We start from the raw sequence: 18,048 nt of genomic DNA, 5'->3' as shown, positions 1-18,048 counted from the left end.
AAAGGAAGTGGCTGTATCAATGCTAAATAAAGGAAGTGGCTGTATCAATGATCAAGAAAGGAAGTAGCTGTATCAATGCTAAATAAAGGAAGTAGCTGTATCAATGCTAAAGAAAGGAAATAGCTGTATCAATGCTAAATAAAGGAAGTAGCTGTATCAATGCTAAATAAAGGAAGTGGCTGTATCAATGCTAAATAAAGGAAGTAGCTGTATCAATGCTAAATAAAGGAAGTGGCTGTATCAATGCTAAATAAAGGAAGTGGCTGTATCAATGCTAAATAAAGGAAGTAGCTGTATCAATGCTAAATAAAGGAAGTAGCTGTATCAATGCTAAATAAAGGAAGTGGCTGTATCAATGCTAAATAAAGGAAGTAGCTGTATCAATGCTAAATAAAGGAAGTGGCTGTATCAATGCTAAATAAAGGAAGTAGCTGTATCGATGCTAAATAAAGGAAGTGGCTGTATCAATGCTAAAGAAAGGAAGTAGCTGTATCAATGCTAAATAAAGGAATATTTAAATGTTTCTCTCCTCTCTCTGCCTCCGAATTGCAGCAGTGAAGAACAGGAAGTGGATGTATCACTGCTAAACCACTTCCTTTTGAAGTCAGGGAGGAAGGACGACGGATGGGTATTCTTTTTCTCATGATCTGGAACATGTTTTGTGGCCTGTGTCCCGAATATCAGCCTATTCCCTATGTAGTGTACTGTATTCGACCGGAGCCCTATGGGCCCTGGTCGATAGTCGTGCACTATATAGGGAATAGGGTGCCATTTGGGACTCAAGAATTATCAAAATGGAGCGATGCCCCCTGGGGCAAATGAATGGACTGTTAATTAGCTGGAGAGGTTTTCATTGGCCTTGTGTTTTCTCTTTGATCCAGGAGGACCGATTAGGAGGCTCTCCGTACATCCTGTGTAATGTTACCTTCTCTCTCTCTCTCTCTCCCTGTCCTTCTCTCTTCTGCTACTTTCTCTCTCTCTCTCTCTCTCTCTCTCTCTCTCTCTCTCTCTCTCTCTCTCTCTCTCTCTCTCTCTCTCTTCTCTCTCTCTCTCTCTCTCTCTCTCTCTCTCTCTCTCTCTCTCTCTCTCTCTCTCTCTCTCTCTCTCTCTCTCTCTCTCTCTCTCTCTCGAGGATCCTGCTCCTTTTTCCACAGGGCCTTCCAAGTGAGCCAGGCAGGAAAGTATTTGGGAGATTTAGGAAAGTCTATATAAGCCTTGATAGTTACTTCAGCTCAAAGGGTTGAGGAGTAGCATGAATTTGCAATGGCTCACATACTATTAAAGAGCTTTTGGAGCTGAGAAATAAATCTGTGTTGACCGTGGCGACAGGACTTCAGCCTCGGCGGGGGAAACCAAATGTCTCGCGGGAGAACCTACCAACCGGTTTTGAAAACACATTGTCCATTTCCTAACACACACACATAGTACCGCATCCCAAATGATACCAAATTCCCCATTTAGTGCACTACTTTTGAACAGGGCCTATAGGAATAGGATGCCATTTGGGATCGATGGCATAGTATGATATTTCCCTCTAAGGAGGTGAAATAGTACTAGAGGTAGCAGTACAATAACACAGGATGTGCCATGTGGTTTATGCAGCAAGCAGCTGTTCCGTAGAGGAGACAGCAAGACCCGTAGAGGAGACAGCAGGACCCGTAGAGGAGACAGCAGGACCCGTAGAGGAGACAGCAAGACCCGTAGAGGAGACAGCAAGACCCGTAGAGGAGACAGCAGGACCCGTAGAGGAGACAGCAAGACCCGTAGAGGAGACAGCAGGACCCGTAGAGGAGACAGCAAGACCCGTAGAGGAGACAGCAGGACCCGTAGAGGAGACAGCAGGACCCGTAGATGAGATAGCAGGACCCGTAGAGGAGACAGCAGGACCATAGAGGAGACAGCAGGACCATAGAGGAGACAGCAGGACCCATAGAGTAGACAGCAGGACCATAGAGGAGACAGCAGGACCCATAGAGGAGACATCAGGAACCATAGAGGAGACAGCAGGACCCATAGAGGAGACAGCAGAACCATAGAGGAGACAGCAGGACCATAGAGCAGACAGCAGGACTATAGAGGAGACAGCAGGACCATAGAGGAGACAGCAGGACCCATAGAGGAGACAGCAGGACCATAGTGGAGACAGCAGGAACATAGAGTAGACAGCAGGACCCGTAGAGGAGACAGCAGGACCATAGAGGAGACAGCAGGACCATAGAGGAGACAGCAGGACCATAGAGGAGACAGCAGGACCGTAGAGGAGTCAGCAGGACCGTAGAGGAGACAGCAGGACCGTAGAGGAGACAGCAGAACCTTAGAGTAGACAGCAGGACCGTAGAGGAGACAGCAGGACAATAGTGGAGACAGCAGGACCATAGAGGAGACAGCAGGACAATAGTGGAGACAGCAGGACCGTAGAGGAGACAGCAGGACCCATAGAGTAGACAGCAGGACCGTAGAGTAGACAGCAGGACCGTAGAGGAGACAGCAGGACCGTAGAGGAGACAGCAGGACCATAGAGGAGACAGCAGGACCGTAGAGGAGACAGCAGGACCATAGTGGAGACAGCAGGACCGTAGAGGAGACAGCAGGACAATAGAGGAGACAGCAGGACCCATAGAGTAGACAGCAGGACCATAGAGGAGACAGCAGGACCGTAGAGGAGACAGCAGGACCATAGAGGAGACAGCAGGACCCATAGAGTAGACAGCAGGACCGTAGAGGAGACAGCAGGACCATAGAGGAGACAGCAGGACCATAGAGGAGACAGCAGGACCATAGAGGAGACAGCAGGACCGTAGAGGAGACAGCAGGACCATAGAGGAGACAGCAGGACCGTAGAGGAGACAGCAGGACCATAGAGGAGACAGCAGGACCGTAGAGGAGACAGCAGAACCTTAGAGGAGACAGCAGGACCATAGAGGAGACAGCAGGACAATAGTGGAGACAGCAGGACCATAGAGGAGACAGCAGGACAATAGTGGAGACAGCAGGACCGTAGAGGAGACAGCAGGACCCATAGAGTAGACAGCAGGACCGTAGAGGAGACAGCAGGACCGTAGAGGAGACAGCAGGACCATAGAGGAGACAGCAGGACCCGTAGAGGAGACAGCAGGACCATAGAGGAGACAGCAGGACCATAGAGTAGACAGCAGGACCATAGAGTAGACAGCAGGACCATAGAGTAGACAGCAGGACCCGTAGAGGAGACAGCAGGACCGTAGAGGAGACAGCAGGACCATAGAGGAGACAGCAGGGCCCGTAGAGTGGCGTGGACCTCATCCAGAGGAGTACGTGGACCAGTCAGCGAATTCATCCCAAATGGCACCCGATTCCCTATTCAGTGCACTACTTTCGACTAGCAGTAATAGGAACTAGTGACTAGGGTCACTAGTAGTTAGAGTCCCCATGGTCAAAAGCAATGCACTATGTAAGGAATAGGAATAGCAGAGTGTCAGAGTTTCCTGGTCAAAAGTAATGCACTGTATAGGAAACAGTTTGCCGGTTCTCTGCGCTACTCTGCTGCCCTGCTGCAAGGCATATTACACCACCCTTGTCTGATGAAACTACCTGAATAAATACCAACCCTCAGCTTCAGCCCATGCAGAGGCCCCTTGTCCTTTCAAGTCTAGACAAAGCGGCACTTCCCCTTGTAAGTAAACTAATAAAAAAAAACAGGTCATAAAGTAATTGTTCCCCAGGATCGCCTGTTGTTCCCCAGGATCGCCTGTTGTTCCCCAGGATCGCCTGTTGTTCCCCAGGATCGCCTGTTGTTCCCCAGGATCGCCTGTTGTTCCCCAGGATCCCATAGTAAACTGGGAGTTACAGATGAACAGCAGAACAGACTAGAGCTTTTCCTTTTCCCTTCTTCCAGGTACTGAGAGACCCACAGGAATTCGGTGTATGAGACAAATACAGTTTGATTTGATTTGAATTGAATACCACGTGGCTGCTATGAAAGTGAACTGTGTTTAAGCGTGATCAGGGGTGTATTCATTCCACCGATTCTGTTGAAAAACTGTTCTTAAAACGGAAGCAAACGGAATAAAACGGGGATAACCATACCTGAATTTGTCCAGTATAGAGTCGGCTCTGATCTGTACCTGCTGTCTAAATGTCTTCAACTAGACTCTACTAGAAAATGCTCTGACCTGTACCTGCTGTCTAACTGTCTCCAACTCGACTCTACTAGAAAATGCTCTGACCTGTACCTGCTGTCTAACTGTCTCCAACTAGACTCTACTAGAATCGGCTCTGACCTGTACCTGCTGTCTAAATGTCTCCAACTAGACTCTACTAGAATCGGCTCTGACTTGTACCTGCTGTCTAACTGTCTCCAACTAGACTCTACTAGAATCGGCTCTGCTTGTCTGACTCCAACTGTACCTGACCTGTACCTCTAACTGTCTCCAACTAGACTCTACTAGAAAATGCTCTGACCTGTACCTGCTGTCTAACTGTCTCCAACTAGACTCTACTAGAAAATGCTCTGACCTGTACCTGCTGTCTAACTGTCTCCAACTAGACTCTACTAGAAAATGCTCTGACCTGTACCTGCTGTCTAACTGTCTCCAACTAGACTCTACTAGAAAATGCTCTGACCTGTACCTGCTGTCTAACTGTCTCCAACTAGACTCTACTAGAAAATGCTCTGACCTGTACCTGCTGTCTAACTGTCTCCAACTAGACTCTACTAGAAAATGCTCTGACCTGTACCTGCTGTCTAACTGTCTCCAACTAGACTCTACTAGAAAATGCTCTGACCTGTACCTGCTGTCTAACTGTCTCCAACTAGACTCTACTAGAAAATGCTCTGACCTGTACCTGCTGTCTAACTGTCTCCAACTAGACTCTACTAGAAAATGCTCTGACCTGTACCTGCTGTCTAACTGTCTCCAACTAGACTCTACTAGAATCGGCTCTGACCTGTACCTGCTGTCTAACTGTCTCCAACTAGACTCTACTAGAATCGGCTCTGACCTGTACCTGCTGTCTAACTGTCTCCAACTAGACTCTACTAGAATCGGCTCTGACCTGTACCTGCTGTCTAACTGTCTCCAACTAGAGCAGGGTCTGTCCCAGTCATTACTTTACCTTCACAGTTGTCACCATAGAATCCTTGGGTACATGTGCAGTTGAAGCTCCCAGAGCCGGTGTGTTCACAGAGCTGGTGTTTGTCACAGCCCTCCCCCTCACAGGACACTGCCAGACAGACAAGGAAGACCAGGATAGAAGCTTAGGATGAGGCTGGACATCTACTTTAGTTAATACCATATCTTGGCCTAAGGCAACACAGTGTATGATGCCAAAACCTCCATAGAGAACAGGAAAGTACAGTACTTTGAAACAAGTGTTTGGAATAAAAATGTGTAAAAAAAAAAAAAGAAAAGCTTTGGGAATGATTAGCTCTGACAAAGACGTTTATCACAGACAAGGTGCTCTTTTTCTATTGGACAGAGAGAGGTGGTTCTGTCCAATAGGACCACCGAGCCGATTCCATGTTTCTGTCTGGCAAAATCATAGACGGTCTGATGACCTACATTCAAATGACCTCCAAAGCGAAAAACCCACCTGTTCGATTTTCAGTTCGAGGAGTAGATGATGAATTCACACGGACCACCGCCAACTCTACGAAAGAAAATATGATAGGTTGAGGCTTTCTAGCTAATCGTAAGAATTATTCAGACAGTTACAAGGACAGTGTGCAGGCATACTACGGCACAGCAATATAACACAAAGGGAGCTCTTTCTTTCTTTCTCTCTGTTTCGTGTTGTTGCTCTTGGTAGAGAAGCCCATCGCCAAGGTCTCAGCTCTCAGCCATTAGCTAACCACACCGACGCTGAGGCTCTGAAAACAGGAGACGCCGCAAAACCTTTCAACAAACCACCAGGTCACTCTAACAAGGAGCTCCTAGCCACTCTCGGGATACTCCCAAACGGCACCCTGTTGCCTATACAGTACACTACGTACTACTGGCCCCATGGTCAAAAGTAGTGCACTATATAAAAGGAAGAGTTGCATTTGGGATGTGACCTCACCCGTCTCATCCTCCCAGAGAGAGAGAGAGAGAGAGAGAGAGAGGTTAGTCAGGTTTCGTTTAATACCTGCTGTCCCAATTGGAAACATGTTCTATTGCAGGAAGTCAAAACAGAGAGCAGGAAGTCAAAACAGAGAGCAGGAAGTCAAAACAGAGAGCAGGAAGTAGGGCTTACCGGCCGCCTATGGTAACATTTTATATCATGAACCGTTGTTCATCCAAATGCCCCCCTATTCTCAAATGTCCCCCTATTCCCAAATGACCCCCAAATGATTCCCAAATGACCCCTATTCCCAAATGACCCCCTATTCCCAAATGACCCCTATTCCCAAATGACCCCTATTCCTAAATGACCCCTATTCCCAAATGACCCCCTAAATGACCCCCTATTCCCAAATGACCCCTATTCCTAAATGACCCCCTATTCCTAAATGACCCCTATTCCCAAATGACCCCTATTCCTAAATGACCCCTATTCCCAAATGACCCCCTATTCCTAAATGACCCCTATTCCCAAATGACCCCCTATTCCTAAATGACCCCCTATTCCCAAATGACCCCTATTCCTAAATGACCCCTATTCCTAAATGACCCCCTAAATTCCTAAATGACCCCTATTCCCAAATGACCCCTATTCCCAAATGACCCCTATTCCTAAATGACCCCCCTATTCCTAAATGCCCCCTATTCCCAAATGACCCCTATTCCTAAATGGCCCCCTATTCCCAAATGACCCCTATTCCTTCCCCCCTATTCCCAAATGGCCCCCTATTCCCAAATGACCCCCTATTCCCAAATGCCCCCTATTCCCAAATGACCCCCTATTCCCAAATGCCCCCTATTCCCAAATGCCCCCCTATTTCCAAATGACCCCCTATTCCCAAATGCCCCCTATTCCCAAATGCCCCCTATTCCCAAATGCCCCCTATTCCCAAATGCCCCCTATTCCCAAATGCCCCCTATTCTCAAATGACCCCCTATTCCCAAATGTCCCCCTATTCCCAAATGCCCCCTATTCCCAAATGCCCCTCGATTCCCAAATGGCCCCCTATTCCCAAATGGACCCCCTCGATTCCCAAATGGCCCCTCGATTCCCAAATGGCCCCTATTCCCAAATGCCCCCTATTCCCAAATGCCCCCTATTCCCAAATGCCCCCTATTCCCAAATGCCCCCTATTCCCAAATGCCCCCCTATTCCCAAATGCCCCCCTATTCCCAAATGACCCCCTATTCCCAAATGCCCCCCTATTCCCAAATGTCCCCCTATTCCCAAATGGCCCCTCGATTCCCAAATGGCCCCTCGATTCCCAAATGGCCCCTCGATTCCCAAATGACCCCCTATTCCCAAATGTCCCCCTATTCCCAAATGCCCCCCTATTCCCAAATGCCCCCCTATTCCCAAATGCCCCCTATTCCCAAATGGCCCCTCGATTCCCAAATGCCCCTCGATTCCCAAATGGCCCCCTATTCCCAAATGGCCCCTCGATTCCCAAATGGCCCCTCGATTCCCAAATGGCCCCCTATTCCCAAATGCCCCCCTATTCCCAAATGCCCCCCTATTCCCAAATGCCCCCTATTCCCAAATGCCCCCTATTCCCAAATGGTCCCTCGATTCCCAAATGGCCCCTCGATTCCCAAATGGCCCCCTATTCCCAAATGGCCCCTCGATTCCCAAATGGCCCCCTATTCCCAAATGCCCCCCTATTCCCAAATGCCTTTTGATTCCCAAATGGCCCCTCGATTCCCAAATGGCCCCTCGATTCCCAAATGCCCCCTATTCCCAAATGGCCCTCGATTCCCAAATGCCCCCTATTCCCAAATGCCCCCTATTCCCAAATGCCCCCTATTCCCTAAAGGGGACTTAAGTAAGACTTGTCGGAACCAGAACGGCCCGTAGGGCAGGAGTCTGTCTCCTGACTCTGTAGTGATGGTTCAGCTTGATGAGAACGGCCCGTAGGGCAGGAACTGACTCTGTAACGTGAGGCAGCTTCACGTACAAGTACCACCTCTGTGGTCCCTGGTCAAAAGTAGTGCACTATATAAGGAATAGTATGCCATTTGGGACAAAGGAGTCAGTTGAATAGTACTCCCTCCAATGAAGGGGAGGTTTTTATCCAGTAGCTCACCTGTCTCACAGTGTGTCCCGGTGAAGGCAGCAGGACAGGCGCAGGTATAACCATTCACCTGGTCTCGACAGTCCCCTCCATTCAGACAAGGCTGGGAAACACAGTGATCTAGATCTGTTATTTAAACCTAGTCGTCATCTATGTGGGAAACTGAGGATTTGGAAAAAGGTACTAATGAACTAGCCTAGAGCCAAACCTGAACGGTTCTCTCTCAAAACGACAACACAGATCTACGTTATTTAAACCTAGTAGTAACTGAGGTCATCTATGTGGGAAACTGAGGATTTGGAAAAAGGTACTAATGAACTAGCCTAGAGCCAAACCTGAACGGTTCTCTCTCAATACACACACACACACGCCCGCTAGTAACTGAGGTACTAATGAACTAGCCTAGAGCCAAACCTGAATGGTTCTCTCTCAATAGGGCAGCTTCCCATATGGAACCCTATGTAGGGCCCTGGTCCAAGTGCACTATGTTAAAGTGGTTAGACTATGCAGGGCCCTGCACTATGTAGGGCCCTTGTCCAAGTGCACTATGTAGGGCCCTGGTCCAAGTGCACTATGTAGGGCCCTTGTCCAAGTGCACTATGTAGGGCCCTGGTCCAAGTGCACTATGTAGGGCCCTTGTCCAAGTGCACTATGTAGGGCCCTGGTCCAAGTGCACTATGTAGGGCCCTTGTCAGAGTGCACTATGTTAAAGTGGTTAAAGTGTACTATGTAGGGCCCTGGTCAAAGTGTACTATGTAGGGCCCTGGTCAAAGTGTACTATGTAGGGCCCTGGTCCAAGTGTACTATGTAGGGCCCTGGTCCAAGTGCACTATGTTAAAGTGGTTAAAGTGCACTATGTAGGGCCCTGGTCAATGGGCACTATGTAGGGCCCTGGTCAATGGGCACTAAGTAGGGCCCTGGTCAATGGGCACTATGTAGGGCCCTGGTCAATGGGCACTATGTAGGGCCCTGGTTAGAGTGTACTATGTAGGGCCCTGGTTAGAGTGCACTATGTAGGGCCCTGGTTAGAGTGCACTATGTAGGGCCCTGGTTAGAGTGCACTATGTAGGGCCCTGGTTAGAGTGCACTATGTCGGGCCCTGGTTAGAGTGCACTATGTAGGGCCCTGGTTAGAGTGCACTATGTCGGGCCCTGGTTAGAGTGCACTATGTAGGGCCCTGGTCAAAGTGCACTATGTAGGGCCCTGGTCAAAGTGCACTATGTAGGGCCCTGGTTAAAGTGCACTATGTAGGGCCCTGGTCAAAGTGCACTATGTAGGGCCCTGGTTAGAGTGCACTATGTAGGGCCCTGGTCAAAGTGCACTATGTCGGGCCCTGGTCCAAGTGCACTATGTAGGGCCCTGGTTAAAGTGCACTATGTAGGGCCCTGGTTAGAGTGTACTATGTAGGGCCCTGGTTAGAGTGTACTATGCAGGGCCCTGGTTAGAGTGTACTATGCAGGGCCCTGGTTAGAGTGTACTATGCAGGGCCCTGGTTAGAGTGTACTATGCAGGGCCCTGGTTAGAGTGTACTATGCAGGGCCCTGGTTAGAGTGTACTATGCAGGGCCCTGGTTAGAGTGTACTATGCAGGGCCCTGGTTAGAGTGTACTATGCAGGGCCCTGGTTAGAGTGTACTATGCAGGGCCCTGGTTAGAGTGTACTATGCAGGGCCCTGGTTAGAGTGTACCATGCAGAGACTGGGTAGCCCCCTCGGCTATCTCACCTGTCTCACACAGAGCCTGGGTAGCCCCCTCGGCTATCTCACCTGTCTCACACAGAGACTGGGTAGCCCCCTCGGCTATCTCACCTGTCTCACACAGAGACTGGGTAGCCCCCTCGGCTATCTCACCTGTCTCACACAGAGACTGGGTAGCCTCCTCGGCTACCTCACCTGTCTCACACAGAGACTGAGTAGCCCCCTCGGCTATCTCACCTGTCTCACACAGAGACTGGGCAGCCCCCTCGGCTACCTCACCTGTCTCACACAGAGACTGGGTAGCCCCCTCGGCTACCTCACCTGTCTCACACAGAGACTGGGTAGCCCCCTCTGCTAACTCACACAGAGCCCCACACACACAGGTGAAGTTGTCGACACCTTGTACACACAGCGTACCATTGAGGCAGGCTCAGTCTTTGCACACACGCACACGCACGCACACGCACACACACACACACACGGAAACACACGGAAACACACAGAGAGAGATAGACACATATATGGGATATTTACTCAGCTGATGAATATATCCGCCACACCGCTCCCCTCACCCTGAAAATATGTGCTGCTGGCTGTGAAAGATATTAGAGGAGGTTTGATAGGTCTCCACAGGCTGGACTGTGGGAACAGGAACGGCAGCAAGCAGGGAGGAGAGGGGGGACAGAGAGAGGAGAGGGGGACAGAGAGAGGAGAGGGGGACAGAGAGACACAGAGAGAGGGGACAGAGAGAGGAGACGGGGGACAGAGAGACGGAAGGGGGCAGAGAGACACAGGGGGGTACAGGGAGAGGAGAGGGGGTACATGGGGAGAGCTGATGAAGGGGGACAGAGAAAGGAGAGGGGGTACAGGGAAAGAGAGGGGGACAGAGAGAGGAGAGGGGGTCCACAGGCTGGAGAGGGGGACAGAGAAGGAGAGGGGGTACAGGGAGAGGAGAGGGGGATAGAGAGAGGAGAGGGGGACAGAGAGAGGAGAGGGGGACAGGGAGAGGAGAGGGGGACAGAGAGAGGAGAGGGGGTACAGGGAGAGGAGAGGGGGGATAGAGAGAGGAGAGGGGGGACAGAGAGAGGAGAGGGGGTACAGGGAGAGGAGAGGGGGACAGAGAGAGGAGAGGGGGACAGGGAGAGGAGAGGGGGACAGAGAGAGGAGAGGGGGACAGGGAGAGGAGAGGGGGACAGAGAGAGGAGAGGGGGACAGGGAGAGGAGAGGGGGACAGAGAGAGGAGAGGGGGACAGAGAGAGGAGAGGGGGGACAGGGAGAGGAGAGGGGGACAGAGAGAGGAGAGGGGGGACAGGGAGAGGAGAGGGGGACAGAGAGAGGAGAGGGGGACAGAGAGAGGAGAGGGGGACAGGGAGAGGAGAGGGGGACAGAGAGAGGAGAGGGGGTACAGAGAGAGGAGAGGGGGATAGAGAGAGAGGAGAGGGGGACAGAGAGAGGAGAGGGGGACAGAGAGAGGAGAGGGGGGACAGAGAGAGGAGAGGGGGACAGGGAGAGGAGAGGGGGACAGAGAGAGGAGAGGGGGTACAGGGAGAGGAGAGGGGGATAGAGAGAGGAGAGGGGGACAGAGAGAGGAGAGGGGGACAGGGGGAGGAGAGGGGGACAGAGAGAGGAGAGGGGGACAGAGAGAGGAGAGGGTGACAGAGAGAGGAGAGGGGGCAGAGAGAGGAGAGGGGACAGAGAGAGGAGAGGGGGACAGAGAGAGGAGAGGGGGACAGAGAGAGGAGAGGGGGACAGAGAGAGGAGAGGGGGGACAGGGAGAGGAGAGGGTGACAGAGAGAGGAGAGGGGGACAGAGAGAGGAGAGGGGGGACAGGGAGAGGAGAGGGGGGACAGGGAGAGGAGAGGGTGACAGAGAGAGGAGAGGGGGACAGAGAGAGGAGAGGGGGACAGGAGAGGAGAGGGGGACAGAGAGAGGAGAGGGGGGACAGGGAGAGGAGTGGGGGACAGAGAGAGGAGTGGGGGACAGAGAGAGGAGAGGGGGACAGGGAGAGGAGAGGGGGACAGAGAGAGGAGAGGGGGGACAGGGAGAGGAGTGGGGGACAGAGAGAGGAGAGGGGGACAGAGAGAGGAGAGGGGGACATGGTAGGACAGAGAGGGGGGAACAGGGAGAGGAGAGGGGGACAGGGTAGGACAGAGAGGGGAACAGAGAGAGGAGAGGGGGCAGAGAGAGGAGAGGGGGACAGAGAGAGGAGAGGGGGGACAGGGAGAGGAGTGGGGGACAGAGAGAGGAGAGGGGGACAGAGAGAGGAGAGGGGGACATGGTAGGACAGAGAGGGGGGAACAGGGAGAGGAGAGGGGGACAGAGAGAGGAGAGGGGGACATGGTAGGACAGAGAGGGGGGACAGAGAGAGGTGAGGGGGGCAGAGAGAGGAGAGGGGGACAGAGAGAGGAGAGGGGGGACAGGGAGAGGAGTGGGGGACAGAGAGAGGAGAGGGGGACAGAGAGAGGAGAGGGGACATGGTAGGACAGAGAGGGGGAAACAGGGAGAGGAGAAGGGGGAAAGGGTAGGACAGAGAGGGGGGAACAGCGAGAGGAGAGGGGGGCAGAGAGGGGAGAGGGGGACATGGTAGGACAGAGAGGGGAGAACAGGGAGAGGAGAGGGGGACAGAGAGAGGAGAGGGGGACAGGGTAGGACAGAGAGGGGGAAACAGGGAGAGGAGAGGGGGACATGGTAGGACAGAGAGGGGAACAGGGTAGGACAGAGAGGGGGACAGGGTAGGACAGAGAGGGGAAAAGGGAGAGGAGAGGGGGACAGGGTAGGACTGAGAGGGGGACAGAGAGAGGAGAGGGGAACATGGTAGGACAGAGAGGGGAAACAGGGAGAAGAGAGGGGGACAGGGAAGGACAGAGAGGGGGACAGGGTAGGACAGAGAGGGGAAAAGGGAGAGGAGAGGGGGACATGGTAGGACAGAGAGGGGAAACAGGGAGAAGAGAGGGGGACAGGGTAGGACAGAGAGGGGAAAAGGGAGAGGAGAGGGGGACAGGGAAGGACAGAGAGGGGGACAGGGAAGGACAGAGAGGGGGACAGGGTAGGAGAGAGAGGGGAAAAGGGAGAGGAGAGGGGGACAGGGTAGGACAGAGAGGGGGGGACAGGGAGAGGAGAGGGGGACATGGTAGGACAGAGAGGGGAAAAGGGAGAGGAGAGGGGGACATGGTAGGACTGAGAGGGGAAAAGGGAGAGGAGAGGGGAACATGGTAGGACTGAAAGGGGAACAGAGAGAGGAGAGGGGGACAAGGCAGGACAGAGATGGGGACAGGGTAGGACTGAGAGGGGGGAGGGGAGAGGCGTCAAACCACGCAAGCCCCAGAGAGGCGGGACATAGCGACGTCTGGTAAGTAAGAGGAGAGAAGAGACGAGAGACGAGAGGGGAAACAGAGATGAGAGGAGAGAGGGGAAACAGAGATGAGAGAAGAGAGGGGGAACAGAGACGAGAGACGAGAGGGGAAACAGAGATGAGAGGAGAGAGGGGAAACAGAGAAGAGAGGGGGAACAGAGACGAGAGACGAGAGGGGAAACAGAGATGAGAGGAGAGAGGGGAAACAGAGATGAGAGAAGAGAGGGGGAACAGAGACGAGAGACGAGAGGGGGAACAGAGATGAGAGGAGAGAGGGGGAACAGAGACGAGAGAAGAGAGGGGGAACAGAGACGAGAGAAGAGAGGGGGAACAGAGATGAGAGACGAGAGGGGGAACAGAGATGAGAGGGGGAACAGAGATGAGAGAAGAGAGGGGGAACAGAGACGAGAGAAGAGAGGGGGAACAGAGATGAGAGACGAGAGGGGGAACAGAGATGAGAGGAGAGAGGGGAAACAGAGATGAGAGGAGAGAGGGGGAACAGAGATGTGAGACAAGAGGGGGAACAGAGATGAGAGGAGAGAGGGGGAACAGAGATGAGGGACGAGAGGGGGAACAGAGACGAGAGACGAGAGGGGAAACAGAGATGAGAGGAGAGAGGGGGAACAGAGATGAGAGGCGAGAGGGGGAACAGAGATGAGAGGAGAGAGGGGGAACAGAGATGAGAGACGAGAGGGGGAACAGAGACGAGAGACGAGAGGGGAAACAGAGACGAGAGACGAGAGGGGGAACAGAGACGAGAGAAGAGAGGGGGAACAGAGATGAGAGACGAGAGGGGAACAGAGATGAGAGAAGAGGGAACAGAGATGAGAGGGGAACAGAGATGAGAGAAGAGAGGGGGAACAGAGATGAGAACAGAGGGGGAACAGAGATGAAGAGATGGGGAAACAGAGATGAGAGGAGAGAGGGGGAACAGAGATGTGAGACAAGAGGGGAACAGAGATGAGAGGAGAGAGGGGAAACAGAGATGAGGGACGAGAGGGGGAACAGAGATGAGGGACGAGAGGGGGAACAGAGACGAGAGACGAGAGGGGAAACAGAGATGAGAGGAGAGAGGGGGAACAGAGATGTGAGACGAGAGGGGGAACAGAGATGAGAGGAGAGAGGGGGAACAGAGATGAGAGGAGAGAGGGGGAACAGAGATGAGAGGAGAGAGGGGGAACAGAGATGAGGACGAGAGGGGGAACAGAGATGAGGGACGAGAGGGGGGAAACAGAGAAACAGAGAGAGAGGAGAGGGGGAACAGAGATGTGAGAGGGGGAACAGAGATGAGGGGAGAGGGGGAACAGAGATGAGAGGAGAGAGGGGGAACAGAGATGAGAGACGAGAAGAGAGAAAAGAGATGAGAGAGAGAGAGAGAGAGAGAGAGAGAGAGACAGACAGAGAAGAGGGAGAACAGAGAGGAGAGGAGAGAGAGATAGACAGAGAGCAGAGGGAGAACAGAGAGGGAGAGAGAGAGAGACAGAGAGGAGAGGAGAGAGACAGACAGAGAGGAGAGGGATGACAGACAGAGAGGAGAGGGATGACAGAGAGGAGGAGAGAGAGGAGAGGAGAGAGACAGAGAGGAGAGGAGAGGAGAGAGACTGAGGAGAGGAGAAAGTGAGAACAGAGAGGAGAGGAGAGAGACAGACAGAGGCGAGGGATGACAGAGAGGAGAGGAGAGGAGAGAGACAGAGAGGAGAGGAGAGAGACTGAGAGGAGAGGAGAAAGTGAGAACAGAGAGGAGAGGAGAGGAGAGGAGAGGAGAGGAGAGGAGAGAGACACAGAGGAGAGGAGAGACAGAGAGGAGAGGAGAGAGAGACAGACAGAGAGGAGAGGACAAAGGGAGAACAGAGAGGAACAAGGTTGTGGGACAGATGGTTGTGTGATTGGGGTAAAGGAAGAGTAAGGAGAGAGGGAGGGAGAGAGGGTACTGTACCTGTTTGGCAGACTGTCCCTGTAAACCCAGGTGGACACTGGCAGATGAAGCCGTTAAACTGGTCTGAGCAGGTACCTCCGTTCTGACATGGAGATGACGAGCACTCCTCTACATCTACACACACACACACACACACACACACACACACACACACACACACACACACACACACACACACACACACACACACACACACACACACACACACACACACACACACACACACACACACAGAGAGAAAGAGAGACAGAGACAGAGAGACATGAGGATGAATAGGGTGATTGCAGTATCAACACATACAGGACTGAATAAACCCAGGCTGATTTAGTAGAAAGTGATGAATTGTCCAAGAGGAGTGTTACTAGGAGACCTGGCAGGAGGAGTGTTACTAGGAGACCTGGCAGAAGAAGCAGAGAGACCTGGCAGGAGGAGCGAGAGACCTGGCAGGAGGAGGAGAGAGACCTGGCAGGAGGAGCAGAGAGACCTGGCAGGAGGAGGAGAGAGACCTGGCAGGAGGAGCGAGAGACCTGGCAGGAGGAGCGAGAGACCTGGCAGGAGAACTGGCAGGAGGACCTGGCAGGAGAGACCTGGCAGGAGGAGGAGAGAGACCTGGCAGGAGGAGGAGAGAGACCTGGCAGGAGGAGCAGAGAGACCTGGCAGGAGGAGAGAGAGACCTGGCAGGAGGAGCAGAGAGACCTGGCAGGAGGTGGAGAGAGACCTGGCAGGAGGAGGAGAGAGACCTGACAGGAGGAGCAGAGAGACCTGGCAGGAGGAGCAGAGAGACCTGGCAGGAGGAGCAGAGAGACCTGGCAGGAGGAGCAAAGAGACCTGGCAGGAGGAGCAGAGAGCTGACAGGAGAAGCAGAGAACCCTGACAGGAGGAGCAGAGAAACCTGGCAGGAGGAGCAGAGAGACCTGGCAGGAAGAGCAGAGAGATCTGGCAGGAGGAGTAAAGAGACCTGGCAGGAGGAGCAGAGAGACCTGACAGGAGAAGCAGAGAAACCTGACAGGAGGAGCAGAGAAACCTGACAGGAGGAGCAGAGAAACCTGACAGGAGGAGCAGAGAAACCTGGCAGGAGGAGCAGAGAGACCTGACAGGAGGAGCAGAGAAACCTGGCAGGAGGAGCAGAGAGACCTGGCAGGAGGAGCAGAGAACCCTGACAGGAGGAGCAGAGAACCCTGACAGGAGGAGCAGAGAAACCTGGCAGGAGGAGCAGAGAAACCTGACAGGAGGAGCAGAGAAACCTGACAGGAGGAGCAGAGAAACCTGACAGGAGGAGCAGAGAAACCTGACAGGAGGAGCAGAGAAACCTGACAGGAGGAGCAGAGAAACCTGGCAGGAGCGGCAGAGAAACCTGGCAGGAGGAGCAGAGAACCCTGACAGGAGGAGCAGAGAAACCTGGCAGGAGGAGCAGAGAGACCTGGCAGGAGGAGCAGAGAGACCTGTCATTGACCTGGTATGCATATTACAAGGAGATGACCCTAAAGGAAATATCTTATCAGGTTGTGCATTGGCAGGTAAGATGAAATCTAGCTTTTACAAGCTGACATCCTCTTTCCTGGCCCAGCAGAGCATGGAGCAGAGAAGACCAGAGAGGAGAGGGACAGAGAAGACCAGAGAGGAGAGAGGAGAGAGGAGAGGGACAGAGACCAGAGAGGAGAGAGGAGAGGGACAGAGACCAGAGAGGAGAGAGGAGAGAGGAGAGGGACAGAGAAGACCAGAGAGGAGAGAGGAGAGACGAGAGGGACAGAGACCAGAGAGGAGAGACGAGTGGGACAGAGACCAGAGAGGAGAGAGGAGAGGGACAGAGAAGACCAGAGAGGAGAGAGGAGAGGGACAGAGAAGACCAGAGAGGAGAGAGAAGACCAGAGAGGAGAGAGGAGAGGGACAGAGAAGACCAGAGAGGAGAGAGGAGTGGAACAGAGAAGACCAGCGAGGAGAGAGAAGACCAGAGAGGAGAGAGAAGACCAGAGAGGAGAGAGGAGAGGGACAGAGAAGACCAGAGAGGAGAGAGGAGTGGAACAGAGAAGACCAGCGAGGAGAGAGGAGAGGGACAGAGAAGACCAGAGAGGAGAGAGGAGAGGGACAGAGAAGACCAGAGAGGAGAGGGACAGAGACCAGAGAGGACAGAGGAGAGGGACAGAGAAGAACAGAGAGGACAGAGGAGAGGGACAGAGAAGACCAGAGAGGAGAGAGGAGAGAGGAGAGGGACAGAGACCAGAGAGGAGAGACGAGTGGGACAGAGACCAGAGAGGAGAGACGAGTGGGACAGAGACCAGAGAGGAGAGAGGAGAGAGACAGAGAAGACCAGAGAGGAGAGAGGAGAGGGACAGAGAAGACCAGAGAGGAGAGAGGAGTGGAACAGAGAAGACCAGCGAGGAGAGAGGAGAGGGACAGAGAAGACCAGAGAGGAGAAAGGAGAGGGACAGAGACCAGAGAGGACAGAGGAGAGGGACAGAGAAGACCAGAGAGGAGAGGGACAGAGACCAGAGAGGACAGAGGAGAGGGACAGAGAAGAACAGAGAGGAGAGAGGAGAGGGATAGAGACCAGAGAGGAGAAAGGAGAGGGACAGAGACCAGAGAGGAGAGAGGAGAGGGACAGAGACCAGAGAGGAGAGAGGAGAGGGACAGAGACCAGAGAGGAGAGAGACAGAGAAGACCAGAGAGGAGATTGACAGAGAAGACCAGAGAGGAGAGAGGAGAGAGACAGAGAAGACCAGAGAGGAGAGAGACAGAGAAGACCAGAGAGGAGAGAGACAAAGAAGACCAGAGAGGAGAGAGGAGTGGGACAGAGAAGACCAGAGAGGAGAGAGGAGAGGGACAGAGAAGACCAGAGAGGAGAGAGGAGAGGGACAGATAAGACCAGAGAGGAGAGAGGAGAGGGACAGAGAAGACCAGAGAGGAGAGGGACAG

At 53.0% G+C, this 18,048-nt stretch overlaps 1 protein-coding gene across 6 annotated transcripts in view; it reads right to left on the bottom strand.

Annotated features, from left to right (window-relative positions):
• The window catches only part of sned1 (sushi, nidogen and EGF-like domains 1), a 221,787-nt gene that overhangs the window by 60,273 nt on the left and 143,466 nt on the right, over positions 1-18,048 (bottom strand). For 3 of the 6 annotated variants that reach the window (XM_052475605.1, XM_052475606.1, XM_052475609.1), the window contains 4 exons: positions 15,136-15,249; positions 8,165-8,278; positions 5,572-5,628; positions 5,095-5,202 (listed from right to left, as the gene is read on the bottom strand). In XM_052475605.1, the coding sequence (XP_052331565.1) occupies positions 5,095-5,202; positions 5,572-5,628; positions 8,165-8,278; positions 15,136-15,249 (393 nt within the window). The remainder of the gene's footprint in view (positions 1-5,094; positions 5,203-5,571; positions 5,629-8,164; positions 8,279-15,135; positions 15,250-18,048) is intronic. The other 3 variants (XM_052475607.1, XM_052475608.1, XM_052475611.1) reach the window with 3 other exon arrangements.

This window comes from Oncorhynchus keta, chromosome 22 (assembly GCF_023373465.1).
Source record: "Oncorhynchus keta strain PuntledgeMale-10-30-2019 chromosome 22, Oket_V2, whole genome shotgun sequence".
NCBI classification, from domain to species: domain Eukaryota; kingdom Metazoa; phylum Chordata; class Actinopteri; order Salmoniformes; family Salmonidae; genus Oncorhynchus; species Oncorhynchus keta.
Note: the sequence above shows the minus strand (reverse complement) of the source record. Positions and strands in the feature narration are given on the sequence as shown.